The sequence below is a fragment of the Tripterygium wilfordii genome, chromosome 21 (genome assembly GCF_013401445.1).
Source record: "Tripterygium wilfordii isolate XIE 37 chromosome 21, ASM1340144v1, whole genome shotgun sequence".
Lineage (NCBI taxonomy): Eukaryota > Viridiplantae > Streptophyta > Magnoliopsida > Celastrales > Celastraceae > Tripterygium > Tripterygium wilfordii.
The window spans coordinates 12,438,712-12,460,855 of NC_052252.1; the positions used below are offsets into that span (position 1 = coordinate 12,438,712).

The following is a 22,144-nucleotide window of genomic DNA, read 5'->3' on the forward strand; positions in this document are numbered from 1 at the left end:
TTGACAAACCACATATATCTTTATATTTTTGTATTATTTTATACGTTCTTTCTTTCTACATCACTTTTTTCCTCCGTGTAAAAATTCTATCGAGAGCAGGATGATTGTTTTCTCACAAGCCTTTCTTCACATCAATGTTAATAGGACTCTGGACACGACTTTCCAGCTAGACGGGAAAAGTGAACAACCTAAAACCCAACACGACAAATTGCATTTGGGCTCCACTTAATTTTCCAGGAACCATGTTGCAATTATTTAATGTTATCAATCTGTCCAGTCTTCACTTCAGAAACCCAAATTACTTTTTGGGTTCATAAACATGAAAACTAAAATTGAAACCAGGGAAAAAAAATTCCTGATGTTCATGTTCTCCTGTCGACTGCTATCTTAATGGATTGGATTAATATGCTTGTTAATGCTGTCATAAATAGGAAATCAGTTGTTAGGCATAATTTTGGTATTCTGTTGAACTAGTTTGTTTAATTGGATGTGGAAATTTCGTTTCATGCCTTGCATCTTTTATCTTCTTACTGTTTTTGATTGAGTTTTAATGGAATTAAGCTATATCACAGAGTTTCTGTCATTGCTGGTTTGACTGTTTTTGACTTTTAGTTGCTTTAACGAGTCATTGCTGATTTCTCTCCCTGTTTTGTTTATTTGGATGATTAATTCTATTCATTTTTCCACATGATTTCTTCAATAAAATGCAATATTATTGTTGGAAGAAAAAAAGTCCTTCGATGTGTTTTTCTTTTCCCCTTGGTTCCTATATATATATATATCTGACTGACAAACTTTTCTTATTGTTACTCATCTGTTATATAAGCATCCACAAACTTTTCCTTTGCAGGGAGATCTACTGCCACCACGAGTTGGATGCTGAGCTCCTTGAGGATGATAGGTTGAGGAGACTAGCTTGCATGCGGCATCTGAAGCCAAGCGCAAGAAGGTCATGCTCATGACACAATAGTTAACAGATTTCCTATTCCTTCTATGTGACTACAATTCTCTTCCAAAACTAAAAGAGTGGAGATACCTTGATGGGTTATATTGGGTTTTATTAGTAACTCTGATATAGGCAGATGAGTCCAAGTAAAGCAGAAATCCATGGACTTGTATTAGAAAGGCAAAAGACAGACGAAGACACAGACTAGTCATCGATACCTTAAGCTCCCATCACATCATCATGTCAACTGACGAATATGATTCACTCACTATCTCAATCTCCCAACATCCAAAAATAGAACTGGGTGCACCCAATTATCCCCCACTGTACCCACTACGTCATCAACTCCAAGACAATGCCTCCCCCCTCTCTCTCTCTATTATTCTGTAGGTAATATAACCCATCGGCTTCACGGAGTTCGAATCTCTCTCTCACCTCTGTCTGTTGTTCTGAGAGAATCTGACAAATTGTTTCAGGTATGAAGAAGCTTTATCGCAAAGGGACGGTGCATCCATCACCGCCAAACAAGCTTGACCAGTTGACCTTCCTCCCGGCAGCGATTCTGACCCTCGCTGCCGCTCTCTCGCCGGAGGAAAAGGAGGTGTTGGCATATCTAATCTTATGCTCCGATAGCTCCGGAAACAGCTTCTCAAACCACCATCAACACCATCGCCGAAGCCACCAAAGTGGGTCTTCCTCCTCGTCTTTTTCTAGAAGCAATACGACCGGCAGCGGTGACCACCCGCCGTCGTTCAAGTGCGACTGTTTCAGATGCTACATGAGTTACTGGGCCAGGTGGGACTCCTCGCCGAACCGTCAATTAATCCATGAAATCATCGAAGCTTTTGAGGAGTGGTTGGTTCAGAGTTCTAAGTTCAGTAAAAAGAGCAGAAAAGACAGGAAGAAAAAGGGAAGCGATAGTAATAGTGCTAGTAATAAGAGGTCCAGTGAGTTGAAGCGGTCCGAGGCGAGTGAGAAGAACGAGTTGGGAGACTCCGACTCGGTGATTGAATCTAGCAGTAGCGGTGGTGGTGATGGCGGCGGCGTTGGAGGTATTGGTGGTGGTGGTGAAGGTGAAGGGGAAGAAAAAGGGTCTATGAGGAGGGTGATGAATTTCATCGGAGAGAGGATATGGGGTGTTTGGGGTTCATCAATCTGAAGGAAAATGAAAGAGAGAAACAAAAGGTTGGTTTAATCTTAGTTTTCTCTTCCATATAATTTAGAACATGTTTTTATTTTATTTTATTTTATTTTTGTAAATTACCCCTTCTTGAGATTATTGAAAGATGGGTAGCTTAATTTTGGATCAAAGTCATGGGGTTGGTGTTAATCATCAATTTTGATGTGTTACTCCTAAACCAAAGCAAATGGGTTCTTTCAATTTCAAGCTCCTGCATAATAATTAGATACAGATTTCAGATCCTTATGAATGAATGGAAAATGACCAGTTTTCTTGGGTCTGAGTAGTAGTAGTAGTAGTAACTACAAATCTACAATGATTGTGTACTTGGGCTTATCCTTATCAATTTCAAACTAACAATCAATGCAAAAGAGAACCTGGAACTTTTTCCTGTGTCCCCTGTTTCCTCCAAGAAAATAAATATATTTTTGCGGCCTAGTTCTCTACTTCCCAGTTCCCTCTTGGCGGAATCAACTCTGGATTATTGTGTCAAAACCCAATAGAAGAAGTCGAATTTTATGGGTAACTGGGGGAAAGTCGACAAAGTTGAGGGTACAATGGCCAATACGATGCTAGTATTAGTATATATATATATATATATATATACATTTTTTGAAATATACGATGCTAGTATATTTGGATTTGGTGGGGAAGGGGACTTCGATTAAAGCAAAGGGAGCAAATGCATAAAAAAAAAAAAGAAAAAAAAAGAGTCTAAAAGTTCCAGCTCCCACTCCAATTCCAGACACTCTTTCCTTTTTTCTTTTTTTTATGAGCCACAACACTCTTTTGGGTTGCTTTTACAAAGGAATTTGTTCTTTCCATGCAAACTCTCATTCATAAAATATTAATTTAGTTGTTCATTTTGGACTGTACTACTACTACCTTTTCTTATGATAATGTTTTATGTGTATAAAGTTGTTCACTAATGTTTCACATTTTATATATCTTGTCTTGTCACCGATAATTTCTATGTCATCAAATTTTGTTTCAACTAAAATAATTAACTCTCTTTTTTTTAAATTTAAATATAAAGTGAACAATTTTCTTAGTTACTTACCGTGTTAGCTAAAACTCTACTAAAAGTAAATTTTGTTTTTTAAAAAAAAAATCCTCTGACTACCAAGAAAATATTAACCGACCTATATAATAATGTGTGGACCTTATTGCATTGCATGCAAGGTGTCCATGAAACCTACCAAACTTTCTTGGATTTTCATGAAATGTTGTTATTATGTCCATCTACCAACGTAGTATACGTTCTGTGACATTGCTATCCAAAAAGAAGTGGTGGGCATGGGACGCAAGGGTTTTGTGCAAAATCTAGTCACAAAATAGTCATATTGTCCCAATTTTAGTTTACGAAGATTTCAAGGTGTGGAATTGAAAAAGACCAACCCTATCAGACCATAAATTATCTCAGCAAGGATTAGGACTGGACTTCGGCAACAAAGATGGAACCTCCTTTTATTTTGAAAATGTAAAATCACATTAATTTGGTCTGTGAGAGGCTGTGATTGTTTTGACCATGTCTTGTGAACCTTTAGGTCAAAAAGGACATGTAATACAAATACAATTGCATGCCCTTCCCTCCAACAACTTAATTATATTTATACAAAATTAAAATGCTCGTCTCTATCAATTGCCTTCATTAGATAAACCACTCCCTCACAGTCAAATGTTGAAAATGCTGATACCCACCACCCCTATTAACTAATATTTTACATGATACTATCATTAATTACTATATGCTAGTGTTCATTATGCTTAATGAATGGAAAAGGGCCCCCCAGAACCCCTTTTTTCTTGAAGTTCTAATGAGCAAAACTACAATATTTTATGATGCGACTTTGAAATCACTGTTGCAGAAAGATCTATCAAGGGAATGGCTACTGGGCTGGGTCCATTTGATCTACGGGCCCAGGCCCAGCAGATGAGGTCATAAACACAACTAATTCAAATTTGAATATTCACATGGCAACGTCCCTATATATCCAATGTTTTCCCATCTTAAAGTCAAATTATATATAATTCATAAGAATTGAACAATTTGTCACCAGCAGATCACCAACCTTTGATTCCTTAAGATACATTGATAGATAATCAAAAGAAAATTCGATATCAAAACACAAGTTGGGTTGTTAAGGACTAATTTACTTGTAAGGTACCTTAAAGACGGAAGAATATGAATGCCATATTACCTTTCAAGTAATGCAACATGACCTTGCAGTGATAAAGGAACAGAACCTACCTACAAATCTGAAAGCCAGAAAAAAAAAATAAAAAAATTCATACGCAGCTTCGATAGCAATTGCTAGCACAGGAAATGGAGTGCATATGGAACAAAATTTATGCAAATACCTCCACAGAACGTACTCAAAAGGTGATGATTGGTCCTTATCATTAAATAATGAGATCGACCTGGACTGGTAAATGTCCAATTCTTCTATTGAGGCAAAGCAAAGAACTGATTCTAAGAAACTTGAGTGGTCGCACAACTGAAGTAGAAATCTAAACTCTATGATGTTGCTTCAAAGATGAAGACCAGAAGTATCCATCTTCACCTAATCCTATTACCAATGAGCTTCAGTCATCACGGGGGGAAAAGGAAAAAAAAAAGAAAAGAAAAGGCATTTCATAAAATTGATCACCATAGTTATCAACCAGATAACATCTACTTCTAATTCGGGGAGAAAGTATGCTGATGTAAGGAGCGAAAAAAAAAAGCGTAAGGGGTAGAAGAGACAAATAGAGGATAGGATATATAACCTCCTTATTCCTCAACTGAAAACACAATACAAGGAACATGAATTTACAGATTATTGAAAAAGTACAAAGCTGGAAGAGCTTAAAATTTTGGAAAACACGTGTCAGCCTCTGCTAATTATAAACAAGTTTGTTCAAGGCATATATATTCGCTCTAAAAACTCTGGATGCATTTCATAATTAAAACTTTTAAAGAAGAAAGGGTTAATTATATACTTTGCGGAACCACGAATGAAATCATACGTAAACTTCCAAAACTTTCCATTTGCAATCAATTCCTCGGGTAACAAAATGGTTCAAGTAGAGCAGGTTATAATGGATTGTATGGCTTCAATCAGTTGGGGAAACATTTAGACCGAGAAGTTATGTAATTAAATGTTCTGCAACGCCATTAGCACTTACACACTCATCCCTTGGGGCTAAGATATGCATGTTTGTTAAATCTAAAAGGGTCCATTTAGGTAATACGTAATATTTGAATAACTAGAGTTAGCATCCCAAAATAAGAACTTCGCAAGGAAATACATAGTGGAGTTTGCACTCTAATTCTATTGAAAATGTGTGTGGTCACACACTAGTTAGTTAATCAATAATATGGAAACATGTGGAATAAGTAAAGATAATTGAACACCACAATTTTTACGAGAAAACCCAGCAGGGAGAAAACCTTGAGTTTGTGTAGTGATTAACTTTCGAAACAATCCACTATAAATGAATATTACAAAGGATTTACTCAATCTCACTTAACACCTTTGTACATCCTAGATCCAGCGATATGCTTCGATACAGTAGGAGTCAAGCTAAGCTGCAATTGCGTTGGAGTCTACCAAAGACTTGCGCTTTGTAGACCTTTGCTTGGAATCCACCAACATAAACCAGCTCTGCACCACGAGCTCTTCACGGCTACGGTCTCCACCAATTGTCCTCAGAATCTGTTGGAGAAAATGGTAGGAAAGTAGTGATTGCAGCAATTTTGTATGAAACTAGTGCTTCAAGGCGCATAGTCACTTTCCTTAAGACAGTATTTACCCCCATCAAATAGTTGCACTGGGTTACAGTAAATTCGCTTCCAAGATACAATGAATCTTGGTCTATGGACCATCCTCTCCTTGGTGTAATGGGAGTAAAAGATCAAAGTACTTTGAAAATAATCGAGAGAGAGAAAGACACTTGTCTTTCTATTTCTACAGCAATAGAAAAACAATAAAAAACTTTTATGAAGTGACAATGGGAGAAAGTTGATAGAAAATTGGATGATGCAAATGGTTGGAGAATAACTCTATTTGTAGAGTTTGTGGTGACTCTTCACATAGGACATGTCTTTACAATGAATGATCATGTCTTTACAACGGTGACTCTTCATATAAGATACCATAAAAAAAGGTCTTTACAATGTGAAGAGTTGTCTCAAAACCAATTAAATCATGTTTTTTCAAATGAAAGAGTATGTCAAATAGACATGACTTTGGAAAGGAAAACAAAATTAAAATAATTTTGAAAAATCTCTAACAGAATCCACCAAGGATTTTCACAAGACGATATTACCGAGAGTCCACCTAGCTCAAACCAACCTTGATATCCATCAAGGGTCTTCGGATGACCATCTTCAAATCTAGAATCCATCAACCTCTCTCTTGACTACCTATATATTGATCTATTTTCACTCAAGTACAAGAGATAATGAACCAAAGAAAACAACTGACACAAAGCCGTAACAAGATCTTGAAATACTTTCCCAATTGCTTCGGTATTGACTTTAGGCCCAATGCCGTAAAACCCCAACTTTTAGGACATAATTGAAAGAACAATTAAGTCAAGTGGAGGAAACTAATAAGCTAAGGAACTAGAGGGTTAAAATGAAATTACTTAGAAATACCCAAATACCCTAATACAAAAGTATTTATACTCTTTCCTCCTAAATCATCTCACAAAACCATTTTTACAACCCTAGTAGCCGTTTATCACTGTTGAAGGATCCACAAATCTTAGACGCCATAAGAGCACCAGTAGAGGTCACGCAACACCGGCCATGGTACACCATGATTTGGAGAGGACTTATCATGGTACACTAGCTGTTTTGGTAGCAACTAAGAGTGTGTTTGGATTGAGGGATTTGGGGGGAAGGGAAAGGAAGGGAAATAGAGTTTCCTTCCAATTCCCTTGTTTGGATAGTTTATTAAAAATTAAGGGGAGGGATTTGAGGGGATTTGGAAAGAAGATTTCATTAAATTTTTGTTAAAATTCTTTCTCCCCAAAATGGAGTCATTTGAAGGGAAGAGATTACTAATTAAGTCATTTGTAAGTTAAATATCTATTTTACCCTTGTACATAATATTTTAACATAAAAATAAGGATAAATTAGTAAATTAAACAAATTTTCTTTCCTTCTTTTTTTTATCTATCCAAACATGGGAGAGGGAAAAATAGTCCCCCTTCCCCTCCCTTCCCTTCTCTCCCCCTCCCCTCCCTTCTCTTCCCTTCCCCCCAAATCCCTCAATCCAAACACACTCTAAGAGATCGGGATTTCATGGGGATCTCAAGCTAACGGATCCGCATCACTGGAAAGAAAAGCAAATAGATTCTCTCTAGCTACTCTCTCTATAAGTCACGGCTAGCAATGACAGTTAAATGTATTTTCATTGTATGTGCCATCGGACACCACCAGTAGAGATCATGGGTTGCCAGAAACCCAACCCTGCTAACCATTGCCGAAAAGGGGGCACAAGACGGCTGGAATGGCGTCAAAGTCGCACGAACAACTTACAACGTGTTAATTTAGTTGAACTCGGGAAAAAAATAATTTTGTGGGTTGGACCCTTGCAGTGGTCTGGTCTGCATGTCCATTTAACCATGGGTGCCGATATTTACACACAAGTTTAAGCTCAATATACACATTTTTTTAAAAAATATTTTAGTTTACCAATTTATCCTTAAATGAAATTACTTTAAAACCTATCTACTTTTTACACCCATATTTTGTACTCAATACAATTAAATTAAATTTAACTTTGTAACCCTAATCTTTTAATTCAAATTTTATACGAAGGATCGTTCTCCTCTGGCCTCCTATCTTTTTTTAATCTTCCATCTTCTCCCGGTATTGAATATTCATGGATTACAAGAACAATATTATGACAAAGAATTCAATGTCTTCCACCATTAATTGTCGAACCTACTCCATTCTATCACAAGTTCACAAATTGGTGTCTGTAATGGTGTATAATAAATCAATAGCATGAAGTCTTTTTTTGTTTTTGTCTATTTCTCCTTAATATAATAATAAATCAATAATATGAAGTCTTTTTTTTTTGGTCTATTTCTCCTTAATATAATTCAATAATATCAAGTCTTTTGTGTCTTTCTCCTCTTTCCAAACTTAATGTACAGAATTGATTTAGAAAAAACTGTCAAAACTTTTTAATGATTATTAAAGGAGTGAAGTTCAGATATATCGGTGGGGAAAAGGGTAGTTTAGGATATTAAATATTTTATAATTAATATGTATGAAAGGGTTGTTTAGGAAATTCAATGTGTGTATTGAAAATCAATTAAGAATGTATTAAGTAATTGTGTGTGTTAAGTCTAATATTGTGTGCAAATATAGACACCCTTTAACCATTAATAATGGTAGGCCCACTTTTGTCAGACTTGACCATTTGGAAAAAAAATATTTGACCCTGAAAGGCATATTCGGTCCATTAAAGAAATCAGGCCTATTGTAGACCTTGAACCCACGTCCGTCTGACTGATACAAAAATCAGACTTGAGCCTTTGTAAGGCCTATTAAATTTTGACATGTTGACCGTGAAAGGCCAGAGGCCCAATTTTTATTTTTGGCCCTAATAATGTTGACCCAGGGTTTAAGCCCAAATGGTATTTTAGATATTATTTTAGACAATATAATTATCCGCTATATGTCAATACATTTTAGGAGATTGGAGACACGGGGTACACAATGTAGATGCGTAGTTGATTGCGCAATGCTATCGAGGTAGGGTTCTGAGCTATTTGGCTTCTAAATATCCGATATTTCGTTTTAGTAAAAATATGACTTCTAAATTACCCGTTATATTATTTCCTTAATATCATTCACATTAGGAATTATTAGTATCATGTTACATTTTATTGGACACTTTTTGTGCTGCTAGTTTTTGATCCTTTCATGGCATGTAGAGGTTCTTCACTTGTTGGCCTCTGGTGCCTGATACTTCATGTTCTGAAAATTCTGTGATATATTTCGTTGCGTGTCAAAAAGTTGCAAGTGTATGGTGATTCTCAGTTAGTGATCCACAAGTAGAATGGTGAGTGGGAGATTAAAGATGAGAAATTGATACCATACCATTGATTAATTAGAGAGAAAATCAAATTCTTTGACAACATCAACTTCGATCAAATCTTAAGGGAAGAGAATCAGATAGTGGACATGCAGGCGACACTAGCTTTGATGTTTGACCTAGATTCTAAGGGAGAAGTTCAAGTCATCAAGATTGAGAAAATGGAGACATGTGCTTATTGTTCAAACATAGAAGGGGAGCCTGATGGGAAACCATGGTTTCATGATATCAAAAAATATTTAGAAAAGAAGAGTACCTAGAGGGAGCATCGGAAAATGACAAGAGGGTTCTTCGCAAGTTGTCCGCATCCGTATCCTTTATGTTGAATGGCAATGTTTTGTATAAACAAAGTTCAGGGATGATTTTGCTGCGATGTGTGGATGTAGATGAAGCAAATCGGATAATGAAAGAAGTGCACGACGGGCTTTGTGGAACTAATGCCAATGGCTATGCCATGACAAGGAAAATAATACGAGCCAGATATTATTGATTAACCTTGGAGAAAGATTGTATCAAATATACCATCAAATGCCACCAGTGTCAGATTTATACGGACAAGTCCAACCTCCCAGTAACTCCTTTACATGCGTTGACCGCGCCTTGACCGTTCTCAATGTGGGGTCTAGATGTCATTGGGCCAATCAAACCTAAAGCTTCCATTGGATATTGATTCGTGTTGGCAGCTATCGACTATTTTACCAAGTGGGTTGAGGCTGCCTCCTTTCCTTCGGGCATGAGCATTATAGCAGTACGTTTCATGAAGAGAGATATCATATGTCGATACAGAGTCCCTGAGAGAATCATTATAGATAATGACACCAATTTCAATAGTAAAATGATGTAAGAGTTGTGTGAGTGGTTCTCCATTAAACACCATAATTTAGCGCCCTACATACCTAAGATGAACGGAGTTGTCCAAGCGGCCAACAAAAATATCAAGAAGATCATAGAAAAGATGATAGTGACTTACAAATATTGGTCTGAAAAGCTTCCCTATGCCCTATATGATTATAGAACATATGTGCGCACTTCAACAGGAGAAACCCTATTCTCGTTGGTCTACGGGACTAAATCAGTGCTACCAGTCAAAATTGATATCCCTTTGTAGACATAAAAAAATTATAGCCCAATTAAATAAAATAGTGGGCTTTAAATTAAAATAATTTATGAAGCCCAAATCAAATTAAATTAGTTAAATGGATAAAATATAAGATAAATTCAAATAAAATCAAATTCAAATAAAATAAAAATAAAATAAAAGAGGTAATCTTTGATTAAGTGATTTCTCTACAATACCCTTAATGTCAAGGAATAAGGCCAAGGGTACATCAAGTAAATTTCACTTCTCTCTTTGCCTATAAATACCAAGCTCATTTGGAAGAAGACAAGAAAAGGAGGGAAAGAAAAAAGAGAGAGAGAGAGAAACTATCTAAAGACTCTCTCAAATTTCCTTTAAGTTCAAGTTCTCTAAATCCGGAATTCTTAGAATTCCTTCAAGTCTCAAGTCCAAGTCAAATCTCAAATTCAAGTCTAGCAATCAAATCCCAAATTCAAGTCCAGCAATCAAATTCAACTGGAGTTTATTACAAATTCGTAGAATTTGTTTGAATGTTCAACTAAAAATAAGAGGATTCCGTATTCGGGTGGAATACATCAAGAGAAGAGATCAAGTCCACTTTGATTTACATATTTGTAATTTGTATCAACTTCTAAGTGTATTTTAATTTACACCGAGAAATTTGTCGTGTACAAATTTCTGGCACGCTTGGTGGGACACTCTTCTCCTCTCATCTTTCAGTTGAATTTATTAAATTCAGTCTAAGTCAAAACTACGAAATCCATGATTCCTTCGAAGGAAATTGATGTCACTGATGGCATCTCTCACGCAACTCGTACGCGAATTAAAGCCAGAGAATCACAATTGATTTCTCCTCTTATGAAATTTTCAAAAAAGGGTCAAAAGAAGTCCCATGTGAGTAAGTCTAAATCCAAATCCAAATCCAATTCCCATAAATCAAAAGAGGCGGAATATGTACATTCCAGCTTCTCGGGTGATGAATCTGAGTCCAAATCCCTTCAAATCGAAGCTGAAACAAAAGAGGCGGAATATGTATATTCCAGCTCCTCGGGTGATGAATCCAAGTCCAAATCTCATTCCATGAAGTTGGCATCATGGAAGTGGGGTGATTACACCTCTCCTTCGGAGTCTGAATCCGAATCCGAATCTCCTAAGTCAAAAAGAACGGAATATGTATATTCCAACCCCTTATATGAGGAATCCACATCACGGAAGTGGGATAATTACATCCCAACGTCGGAATCAGAGATTCCTGTACCGATTATGATGACAGAGACAACAAGTTTCGAAGATCAGGTGAAACAAATGAATGTCACCATTGATCAATTGACAAAGTCCTTAGAAGAGATGGACAAATAAATTGTTGCATTCATAAACCGATTGGATTCCTTAAGACCAATCATGGAACCAAGCCATGAAACATTTGTTTCACGAGAAGGTAAAGCTTTAGAAAGTTTAAATTCTCTTAAAGCTCAACAAAAGCAAGAAGAGCAAGATAGCATGATAGCATAAAATGCTTTTCGCGATTCCACCAACTTATCTGTTGCTTCACTCTCTGTTAATCAACTCCAAAACATGATTGCTGACACCATCTGAGCTCAGTTTGGTGGAGCCCCAGAATCATCTCTAGTGTATGCAAAACCACATAGTCGCCAGATTGATGAAATCAACATGCCATAGGGTTATCAACACCCTAAGTTCCAACAATTTGATGGGAAGGGCAACCCAAAGCAACATGTTGCTCATTTCATCGAAACTTACAATAAAGCGGGTACATTTGGTGATTCCACGGTGAAACAATTCGTGCGTTCCCTAAAAGGAGCCGCATTTGAATGGTATACTGACCTTCCAGCTAGCTTCATTGAAGGTTGGGATCAACTTAAGTGCGAGTTTCTAACTCACTTTTATAGCACCCGATGGACAGTTAGCCTCCGAGAACTCGCAAGAATGAGACAGAATAAAGAAGAAGCTGTGGTCGAGTATATTGAACGTTGTAGGAGCCTTGTCCTAAATTGCAATGGACGTATAAGCGAAAGTTCCTCCATCGATATGTGTGTTCAAGGAATGCATTGGGGGTTACTATGCAATCTTCAAGCTAATATGCCTCATTCCTTCGAGGAACTTGCAACCCGAGCCCATGACCTGGAAATCCAAATAGCAAGGCATGGAAGCTATTTGCCAAGTGACCCTCGTGAAAAAAGAGAATTAAAGAAAGAGGTGAAGAAGGATTCAAAGCCTTCACAGACTAAAGAATCCATGGCTGTTACTACCGACCCAGTTAAGATTTCTACACAGAAATCTAAATTCGAGTCCAAGACTCGTAAAGATCAAACTCAAATCAAGGAGCGACCAACCTTGAAACAAATGCAAGAGTAGGAATACCCATTTGCGGATTTCAAAGTGTCTGGAATTCTAGACCAATTACTTGAACAGAAGCTCACAGAGCTTCCCACTTTGAAACGGCCGGAAGAAATTACTTGACATGATAATCCTAAGTACTTCAAATATCATCAGATCATTAATCATCCAATTGAGAAATGTTTTGTCTTGATGGACATAATAATGCAGTTGAATAGAGAAAACAAGATCGATCTCGATCTTACTGGCAATGCTAAAGTTAATTGCGGAATGGTGGATTTTGGGTCATTCGATCCCATTCCAATATCAATGGAAGCTCAAACGATGCCCTCAACCCTAACTAACGAGGAATCATCAAATATAGAACTGACTGCTGAGCCTTCTGAAGGAGCTGTAAGAGTCCAATTCATTGTAGATGGAGAAGCCACCATTGTCTATGCATATCCCGAAATACCGAGACCACAAGCTCCAAACACGCCAATGTTATATGAAATTATGACGGATAATCTGGATGTGTGGGATTCGTCACCAGAAATGTATGATTCATCCTCTGAAAGTGAAGATGAAGGTTGGATAGAGGTGAAAAGTAAAAGACAATGCCAATCACCAATCCGGTCTCTTCCAAGTCCAATACTTGTTCCGAATGAGGAGTTTAGAATAAGAGAAATTAAGAGATCTCAGCCTAAGAATCGATTAAGAAGAAATCTAAGAAATACACATGTTGATGTTGAGACTGAAAGCACTCATTCAACTCCCCGAAAAGAAGTAACTCTTAAGGAATACTTTTCAAAAGATTACTTTCTAAATGAACATATGACATCATATGTGATCAATGCAATAGACTCTAAAGAGTCGCATGAAGAAAGAGATGGTTCTTAAAGAGAAGCCTCAAGCATTGAGAAGAAAGGAGTTGTTATTTCACTCTAAGAAATTCCCTCTGACATGAACATCTCAGAAGTCCTTGAACTCCCAACAAATACTCGTTTGGCGCTAGTTCAAACACTGCTCAATCCGAAATATTTTCCCAAATAAGAAAAGTTAGTCCCGTTAATTGTATGGCAACAATTACTTTTACGGACGATGACTTACAGCTTGGGACAAAACTTCATAACAGGCCACTTTATGTTAGTGGACTTATTCGAGAACACAAAATATCTCGAATCCTCATTGACTGTGGATCTGTTGTAAATATTATGTCGATTTATACAATGAGAAAGATTGGAATCTCAGTGAATGAGCTTTCTAAAAGCAAACTTATAATCCAAGGTTTCAATCAAAAAGGACAACGTGCCATTGGTACAGTCCGGTTAAAGATTGAGATGAATGATTTGATATCATCAGCTTTATTTCATGTAATTGACTCCAAGACGTCCTATGAATTACTTTTGGGACGTGTCTGGTTACATGAGAATGGAGTAATTCCCTCAACATGGCACCAATGCTTCAAATACAGTCGAGATGGCGAGGAAAAATGCATTGTAGACGAATCAAAGCCGTTCGCAAGCGAAGAATCTCATTTTACGGATGCAAAATTTAACCAAAAAGAAGATATGCCCAAATAAGCCCTTCCAGTGTTGATTCCGGAATCAAAAAATGACGTAAAAGATGACTCAATTAAGAACATCTTATCAAGAACCTTTGTAAAGGAATCATCAAAAATTGAGTTATCTAAGAGTGATATTGACATTCTCAAGGAAGACCTAATCCTTCCGATTCCTTCTATTGAGAAAGTTGTGAACTTTAATTCTACACGAGAAAATGTCAAGGAAGTTGAGCTTCCTAAATCTTTGGAAGACCATTTAAATGGATGGTTTGATCCGCATGTAAAAAAGCTCATAGAGAACGCTGGATACTAAAAAGGGAAGCCTCGTAAACTTGGTAACCTTGATTCCGTTCTTTCTAGTGGAAAAGCTCCAGTGATAAATAAACAAGGAATATCTATTTCGCAGTCAAAACACGGATTGGGACATGAGTCTCGCGATTGACACCCTATCCGAATTAGAGCAAAGAAAGCATCGACCTATCCAATCATGATATAGATTTTCGAGTGTAAGATGACAAGCCCGTAGAGCCCCTTGCTCCAAGCCAAATACAATAGCAAAATACTAGAATTTCAGTATTTGAACGGATGGGTGATAATCCATCAACATTAAACCAAATGGAGTCTGTACAAAAAGTCTCTGCATTTTCTAGGCTTGCGCCAAAAGTTCAGAAAGAGGATCCGAGGAAATGAAGGAGACAAAGATGTCGTAGACATAATACTCCAGCTGAAGATAAAGCTAAAAACAAGGTGATTGTTTCTATCAACCACGTCACAATTGAGGAAGTGACTGAAAAGGAATTCAATTCCGAATCATCTTATGATGAAGAACACATATCGACACCATCTACCTTTGAAGAAGGGGGACAAGTTCCTACCCACCCCTTAAAATGAAGTCATGCCTTTCTCCTTCACATTGATGGAGATATGTTCCAACAATGTGGCGGAATACCAAGCCTTGATAATTGGCTTGGAAATGGCTTTAGAGATGCAGCTCAGACAGCTTGAAGTTTTTGGAGATTCTAAGTTGGTTATTAATCAGCTTTTACCAAAATATGAAGTCCGAAAGATCAATTTCCTTACCAAAAGCATGCGGCAAAGCTCTTGAAAAAATTTAACTTGGTTAATCTTATTCATGTCCCAAGGAATGAAAATCGACAATCAGATGCATTGGCTAACTTAGCTATTGTATTGCCTAACTCTGATAAAGATATCACGGTTATGTCTATTTCTAAAAAATGGGTAATTCCATCATGGACACCTGAAGATGAAACAGAAGTTAATAGTATCTCAGTTGATACAACTAAAAATGAGGATTGGAGGCAACCAATCATTGACTTTCTTAAATATGGAAAGATACCAAATAATTATCGCCATAAAACTGAAATTCGGTGACGTGCCTCTAGATTCATCTACTACAAAGATACTCTTTATCGGCGTTCTTTTGCTGGCGTATTTCTTCGATGCCTAAGTAAAGAAGAAGCAGATCAAGTATTGGAAGAGGCCCATTCCTGGATATGTGGTGCTCATCAGTCCGGACCAAAACGTCACTTTCAGATAAAAAGGATGGGATATTATTGGTCAACCATGGTGAAAGATACCATGGAATATGCTAAAAGATGTGAAGCTTGTCAAGTTCATGCGAACTTTATACACCAACCACTGGAACATTTACATCCGACTATTGCTTCATGGCCTTTTGATGCCTGGGGTTTGGATGTTGTAGGACCCATAACTCCAAAATCGTCTGCTGGCCATTTATATATCTTGGCAGCTTCAGATTATTTCTCAAGATGGGCGGAAGCACTTCCATTAAAAGAAGTTAAAAAAAGACCGTTGTCAATTTCATCCCAGGTCAAATCATTTATAGGGCCCGTTTGGGCAACCATTTTGCACAACAATTTGTGGTTTTTGAACAATAAATTGTTGAGCTTCACCAAACAGCCATTTGAGGGCCCATATTTCGAGACAATTCCATAACAATAATATTGTGATTTTCAAATTGTTCTCATATGAACAATTTCTTGACCATTTCATAACATTTCACACTTTCTTACCAAATTACCCTCAATTTTTCATTGTGATACCTTAATTACCCTCATCTTCTTCACCTCTCTCTTCCTCGTTGAACACACCCTACCAGCTGTACGTCAACCCCCATCACAGCTCTCTGCACCTCTTCTTCCTTATCAACGCCTTCTCCTCCAGCTCGTCCTCCTCTGATGACGAGCACAACCTTCATCACCATCGCGATGACGAGCACAACCTTCATCAGCCACTGTACAACCTTCTCTCTTAGGGGCGCCCGAGCGTATGTGCGCTGGTGTAGGTGAAAATACAGGTCTGCCCGAGCACACCCGTGATGGTGAATCGGTGAGCAGCTGATAGTGGTATGTAGGTGTTTGTTGATGGTGGTTGCAAATGGTGGTCTGTAGGTGTAGACGGATGAAATGAAGACAAAAAAAAAGGTTTTTTTTTTACTAGAAACAAAAAGTAATATTAATGGTATATTTTAAATTTTTTAATAATAATAATTTATAGTAACATAATAATAATGGAAAGAGAAATAATTATTTTTAAAAAAAATATAATTTTAAATTTTATAGTTATTAAGTAAATTATTAAATTTATTTAAATGATTTTCAATATTATTATAAATTCTTTACAACTTAAATGCAAAATACCCCTACACGTAATTTATATAACAATCTTAACACCATATATGCTACCAGCAAAAGTAGCACCAAACATCTACCAGCATTTCATGAATCATATATGCTACCATTTATTACCACAATTTATTATCTACAATATATGCTACTGTCAAAATTGTCTACCAAACGGACCCATAGATATGGAGTTCCTCGATATATCATTACTGATAATGGGAAACCATTCGATAACAATCTAAAGGACAAACTTTGTCAAAAGTTTCATTTTGTCCAACACAATTCCTCTATGTACAACGCAGTAGCAAATGGACTTGCAGAAGTCTTTAACAAAACTCTCTGCACTTTGCTAAAGAAAGTTGTCTCCAAATCAAAGAGGGATTGGCATGAAAGGGTATGAGAAGCTTTGTGGGCCTACCGAATAACTTATCGAATACCAACACAAGCCACATCATATTCTTTGGTTTATGGCGTTGAAGCAGTAGTACCATTGGAATGTCAAATTCCGTCTCTCAGGATTGCTATCCAAGAAGGCCTTACAATAGAGCAAAATGCTCAATTAAGGTTGGAAGAACTTGAGTCCTTAGACGAAAGAAGGTTGGAAGCTCAAAAGCGACTGGAATGTTATCAAGCTCATATGTCTAGAGCTTTCATTAAAAAGGTAAGTCCTCGATCATTTCAAATAGGAGACTTGGTTTTAGCTATAAGGAAATCGATTGTGATCGCTCGACGGACTGGGGGCAAGTTCCTACCCAAATGGGATGGACCATATGTCGTCATGGAAGTCTACACAAATGGTGCTTATAAGATTATCGATAATGACGGTCTATGGATCGGACCTATCAATGGAAAATTCTTGAAGCGTTTTTATGCTTAGAATTAAATTGCCATACTCTTTGCCCATATGAGTATAAACTACGAATGGTATTGAAAAAAAAAAACTCGTTAGATTGAAAACCCAAAAGGGCGGTCTAGGCAAAAATAAGAGTTAAAAAAATTCTTGCATGGAACTACGTTTGACTTGATCTCCTCAAAAGGAGTATGTAGGCAGCTTGGGAATTTTCAAGTTCAGTCAATTCCAAATAAAGAAAAGACTTTCTTTTATTTCCAAGTTCAGTCAAATCCAAATAAAAAAAAACTGTCTTTTATTTTCAAGTTCAGTTAAATTCAAATAAAAAAAAGACTTTGTCTTTTATTTTCAAGTTCAGTTAAATCCAAATAAAAAAAGGACTTTGTCTTTTATTTCCAAGTTCAGTCAAATTCAATGAAAAGAAAAAAATTTCTTTGTATTATCATTTTGAAATGACAAAATCGAAGCATGTAAAATATACATTCATGTTATGATTTAAGGTTCCTTTCTTTAATGAGAATACCTTTGTTTACTTCTTATATGTGCGTACTTGATGGTGCGCCAAGTTATAGCATTCAAAAAAAAAGGCAAATGAATTCATTGATATGAATGTTCATTACATAAAAAAGCTAATCGAAATGACAAAAAACAGGAATAAATAAATAAATAAGTCTAATTCTTCTTGATCCAATTCGCTAGCCCACGGAATCCATCTTCCAAAGTTGCCTTCCGTCTAGCAATCGACTCAACTATAGTGGCATCCTTAACTTGGAGCTTCTCTAGCTTTTGATCGATGGAGCCAAGTTTAGAAGACAAAACATTATCTTGCTTCTCTAGATGAGAAATTTCAAGCCTAATCTCCTTTTGTTATGCTTCTATCTTGCAATGTTCCTTGGTCAAGTCTGGAATAATAAGCATACAAGCAGAAATAAGATCTTCAAAAGAAGCCAACTGCCTTTTCTTTTCTTCTAAAGATGGAAAACGCATGGTGTCATTCTCCTCATAAAGGAAGTCATCAATGTCATTCAAGTATTCAACAACCTTTGCCATTAAAGGAGAAATATCAATGTGAAAAAATTGACTACAGAAGTCTTTATAACATGATGACTTTCGAGTAGGGGTGAACATGGGTCGGGTTGGGTCTGGTTTGGGGTGATACCTCACCTGACTCGCATAGGGTCGGGTGAGACTTTCTTCAACCCTTAACCAACCTTATTTGAGTATAGGTTGGGTTTGGGGTTGGGTCGGGTTGCCTATCATTACACACGTATATACACACACGTTTTAGTTAGTGACTTAGTGTATACATTCTTTTATTTTACCAGTGAGACAATGGTTCAAAAAAATTGAAGGAAAATAAAATAATCCATGAAACATTGAAGGATATACTTACTACACAAGAAACATTGAAGGTCATATTTACTAAATAAAATTAAACAATGTATTCATATATTGGTATATTTATATAAGTATAAACTATGTAGTGTAATCCTAAATAGGGTCGGATCGAGTCAAAATGGGTTAAGAAAATTCAAAACCTCACTCGACCTACATTAAGTTCGGGTTAGACATTTCTAACCCATATATAACCCTCAATTATGCGGGTTGGGGTCGGGTTTTGACGGGTTGGGTCGGGTTCATGGGTTGGGTCGGGTTATAAACGGGTTTTGTGTTGCCCTACTTTCGAGTCCACCATCCTCTCAAGTCAGATAGGCCTCCATGCAATGCCTTGTCCAATTCTTTCTCAAGATATGTCGTCATTGCTTAACGGAGCATCTCTTCATGCTCATTTAAAAGACTTGGTGAATTATCTTCAAGATTCGCTGAGCGGATAAAACAACAGTCAATTGCTGGGATTTGGTGCTGGAAACTTTTTGATCCAATGTCCCTGAAATAGCCCCATCATCTGTCAAGTTTAGACTTCAATTCTCTAAAGAATTTGTGGATAGAATAACACCTCCTCCAATACTATAAGGAAGTTCACCTAATAGACAATCATTTGGGCTACCTTCATCAGCAAAGCCCTCAAGGGCACCAATCATCTCACTTATAGGAATTTTCTCGAAAGCTACAAAAAAAGGAAAATAGTTTATTTTCAAATAATAAATGGGCAAATAATAGATAACATGACAAAGAAAATAAAGGAATACTTTTATTCCAAGAACATGGAGAGAGATTCATATCACTCTTTGCTTCCGTGGGGATGTCCTTGGTATTAGTTTTGAGATCAATTTGTTTTTCGAAACGTAAACAAGTAGATTTCCTAACCAGTGGTATATCATTAGAGTCAAAGATAGACTCAAAGTCAGTATGTGCTCCTTCAGGTGCAACTGCAACAATTGCAAACTGTACCTTTGACACTATTTCATCAACTAAAGTTTTCTTTGTCTTGGCCTTTGACGGTCCAACTTTAGATTTCTTTAAAGCACATTCCTCTGGAACGTTTAAATCCACAATGGGAGGTTTTTCTTTAGGTGGCAATGGGATGCAATATTCTCAACAAGTTTAAAATCAACACGTTCACTACTCTCCAAAACAGTAGTAGAAACGTTAAGCAATATGGGAGCCACTGTGGTGTCCCACCAATTCTCATACTTTCGATCAATTTGATCGCACATATTAGTACAAGGGCCCGGAATATGAAGTTTCGCCTTACTCCCTACTCTCGTCAGAGAAAACCAACAACTGTAAAGGGTTCTCGGATTCAATTCAAAAGAATGTATATTCGGAGACCCAGGATTGATTTGTTTGAATCCATGCCGTCTCGAAAACCGATGTGGACTATATGCTTCCAAGGCGTATGACAACCCCCGACAACATGATAAATATCTAGGTCAAATACTCATCATAAATTCTTGAATCTCTTTTGACAGGTCTCCAACATCTGTTTGGTCACCAACTTGTTGCGGAGGATGACTCGCGACCCACTTAAAGTTTTTTAGTCCATATCTCCATGAAGAAGTTTCCTGCAGTCTATCATGTTAGGCTCCCAAAACTGATAGACATTTAAAACTCCAGAATATCTCCTAAGTGTAGGATGCCCAAAAGATGTGTCAATGATATCAAATATACTACGAGGGAAATGCAATGCTATCCAGCCATAAAGAAAGTGCATTAGAAATGATTGAGTAATTCTTCCAAGATCTTTTCTATCATAAGAAATGTTTGTGTAAGACCTTTATAAATATTCGCTAAAACAGGTGGAACCAAACTGTATCTTACACCTACAGCCATCCAGGAAGCAACTTTAAAAGTTACAGGTCTTAAGTGATCATCGCTTGATGGGAGAACAAATCGACAATGCCAAATAGAGAGATATGCAGCTATCTCCAACTCATCAATCTTGGTAGTAGATAATTCAAGATCTAACTCCTGTAAATATTTTAGATCTCTGATGTCTTCAGAAGACACACTTTGGTTTGGAATGACTATGGGCCTCCACACTTTTGTTGTTGTTCCATTTTTTTGAAATTCATACTTTCCCAAGTTTGATAATTTCTTATATTTCGAGTCTGCTCGAGGATTGGGTTTCCGGGAAACTCCATTAAGCCAAAAATTGACCCAGTCTGCATGCTTGATTCGATCAATATCCTTTTCTCCAACTATATGTTGAAAAGCCTTAAAGAGATTAAGACAAGAATCCGGAAGAGATTTTCCATCAGTGAGTTCCCTAAAACTCAGAATTACCTCTTCATAATAATCACCAAGTATAGACAATCCGAAAATATCTCGCATTTCCCTAAGAGAAATGCCAATTTCTCCATGCCTCGTCACAAAGGTATTGGTTTCAGGGCACCATACCTCACATATAGCCCGATATGGTGAAGGGGGACGATGATATTCCATCGTTGCTGCTTCGACTGCTAATGATAAATCCTCCAAACCTTTATCCTTAAGAAGTCCAGCAACCCATCTGGACCACTCCCAAAATCCATTAAGATATGAAATCTCTCCTCTAGGGTTCAAAGATGTCCCTCATCTAATAAATTTGTTCCCAATATTCTCGGCAATCAAAGGCCGTGGGATGAAGTCATGCTCATTATGATGTGATGCAATACACAAGTAAGGTAGGTCAGGACGACGGGCATCCGCGGATGCCAATTCCTTGGATCTGCTAATCAAAGACATATCCAAACATTGAAATCGATTAACGCAGAGGATAGCAAAACGGCCAGTCATTGCACTGTTGACGTGAAATTTAAGATGACCCTGCATGCCTGTAGAAGAGTGAAGTCCAACAAAAGCCATCGAAAAACGAATTGCTTTCCCTTTACGTTTGGGATTACTAGATTCTATAATCCATTGTGGATTAGAGTTTGAGCTACTCTCAGAATCCATCTTCAATGCTGAATGAGATTTGCAGGAAGCCATATCTAAATTAAAATAAAAAATCAACTGCAGAAGGAAATCTGAAAAAGAAAAA

General features: G+C 37.1%; 2 protein-coding genes across 2 annotated transcripts; both read left to right on the forward strand.

The window, feature by feature from the left end:
• The first annotated feature begins 821 nt into the window (after positions 1-821).
• On the forward strand, positions 822-2,402 carry LOC119988152 (hybrid signal transduction histidine kinase B-like). The gene is made up of 2 exons (XM_038833092.1): positions 822-1,336; positions 1,423-2,402. Exon 2 carries the CDS (start codon positions 1,425-1,427, stop codon positions 2,103-2,105), a length of 681 nt encoding a protein of 226 aa, XP_038689020.1. The 5' UTR covers positions 822-1,336; positions 1,423-1,424; the 3' UTR covers positions 2,106-2,402.
• Positions 2,403-6,921: 4,519 nt separating this feature from the next.
• On the forward strand, positions 6,922-9,716 carry LOC119987923. The gene is made up of 4 exons (XM_038832829.1): positions 6,922-6,972; positions 9,066-9,160; positions 9,294-9,478; positions 9,583-9,716. The coding sequence occupies exons 1-4, from the start codon at positions 6,922-6,924 to the stop codon at positions 9,714-9,716; spliced, it is 465 nt and encodes a 154-aa protein (XP_038688757.1).
• Positions 9,717-22,144: the final 12,428 nt, after the last annotated feature.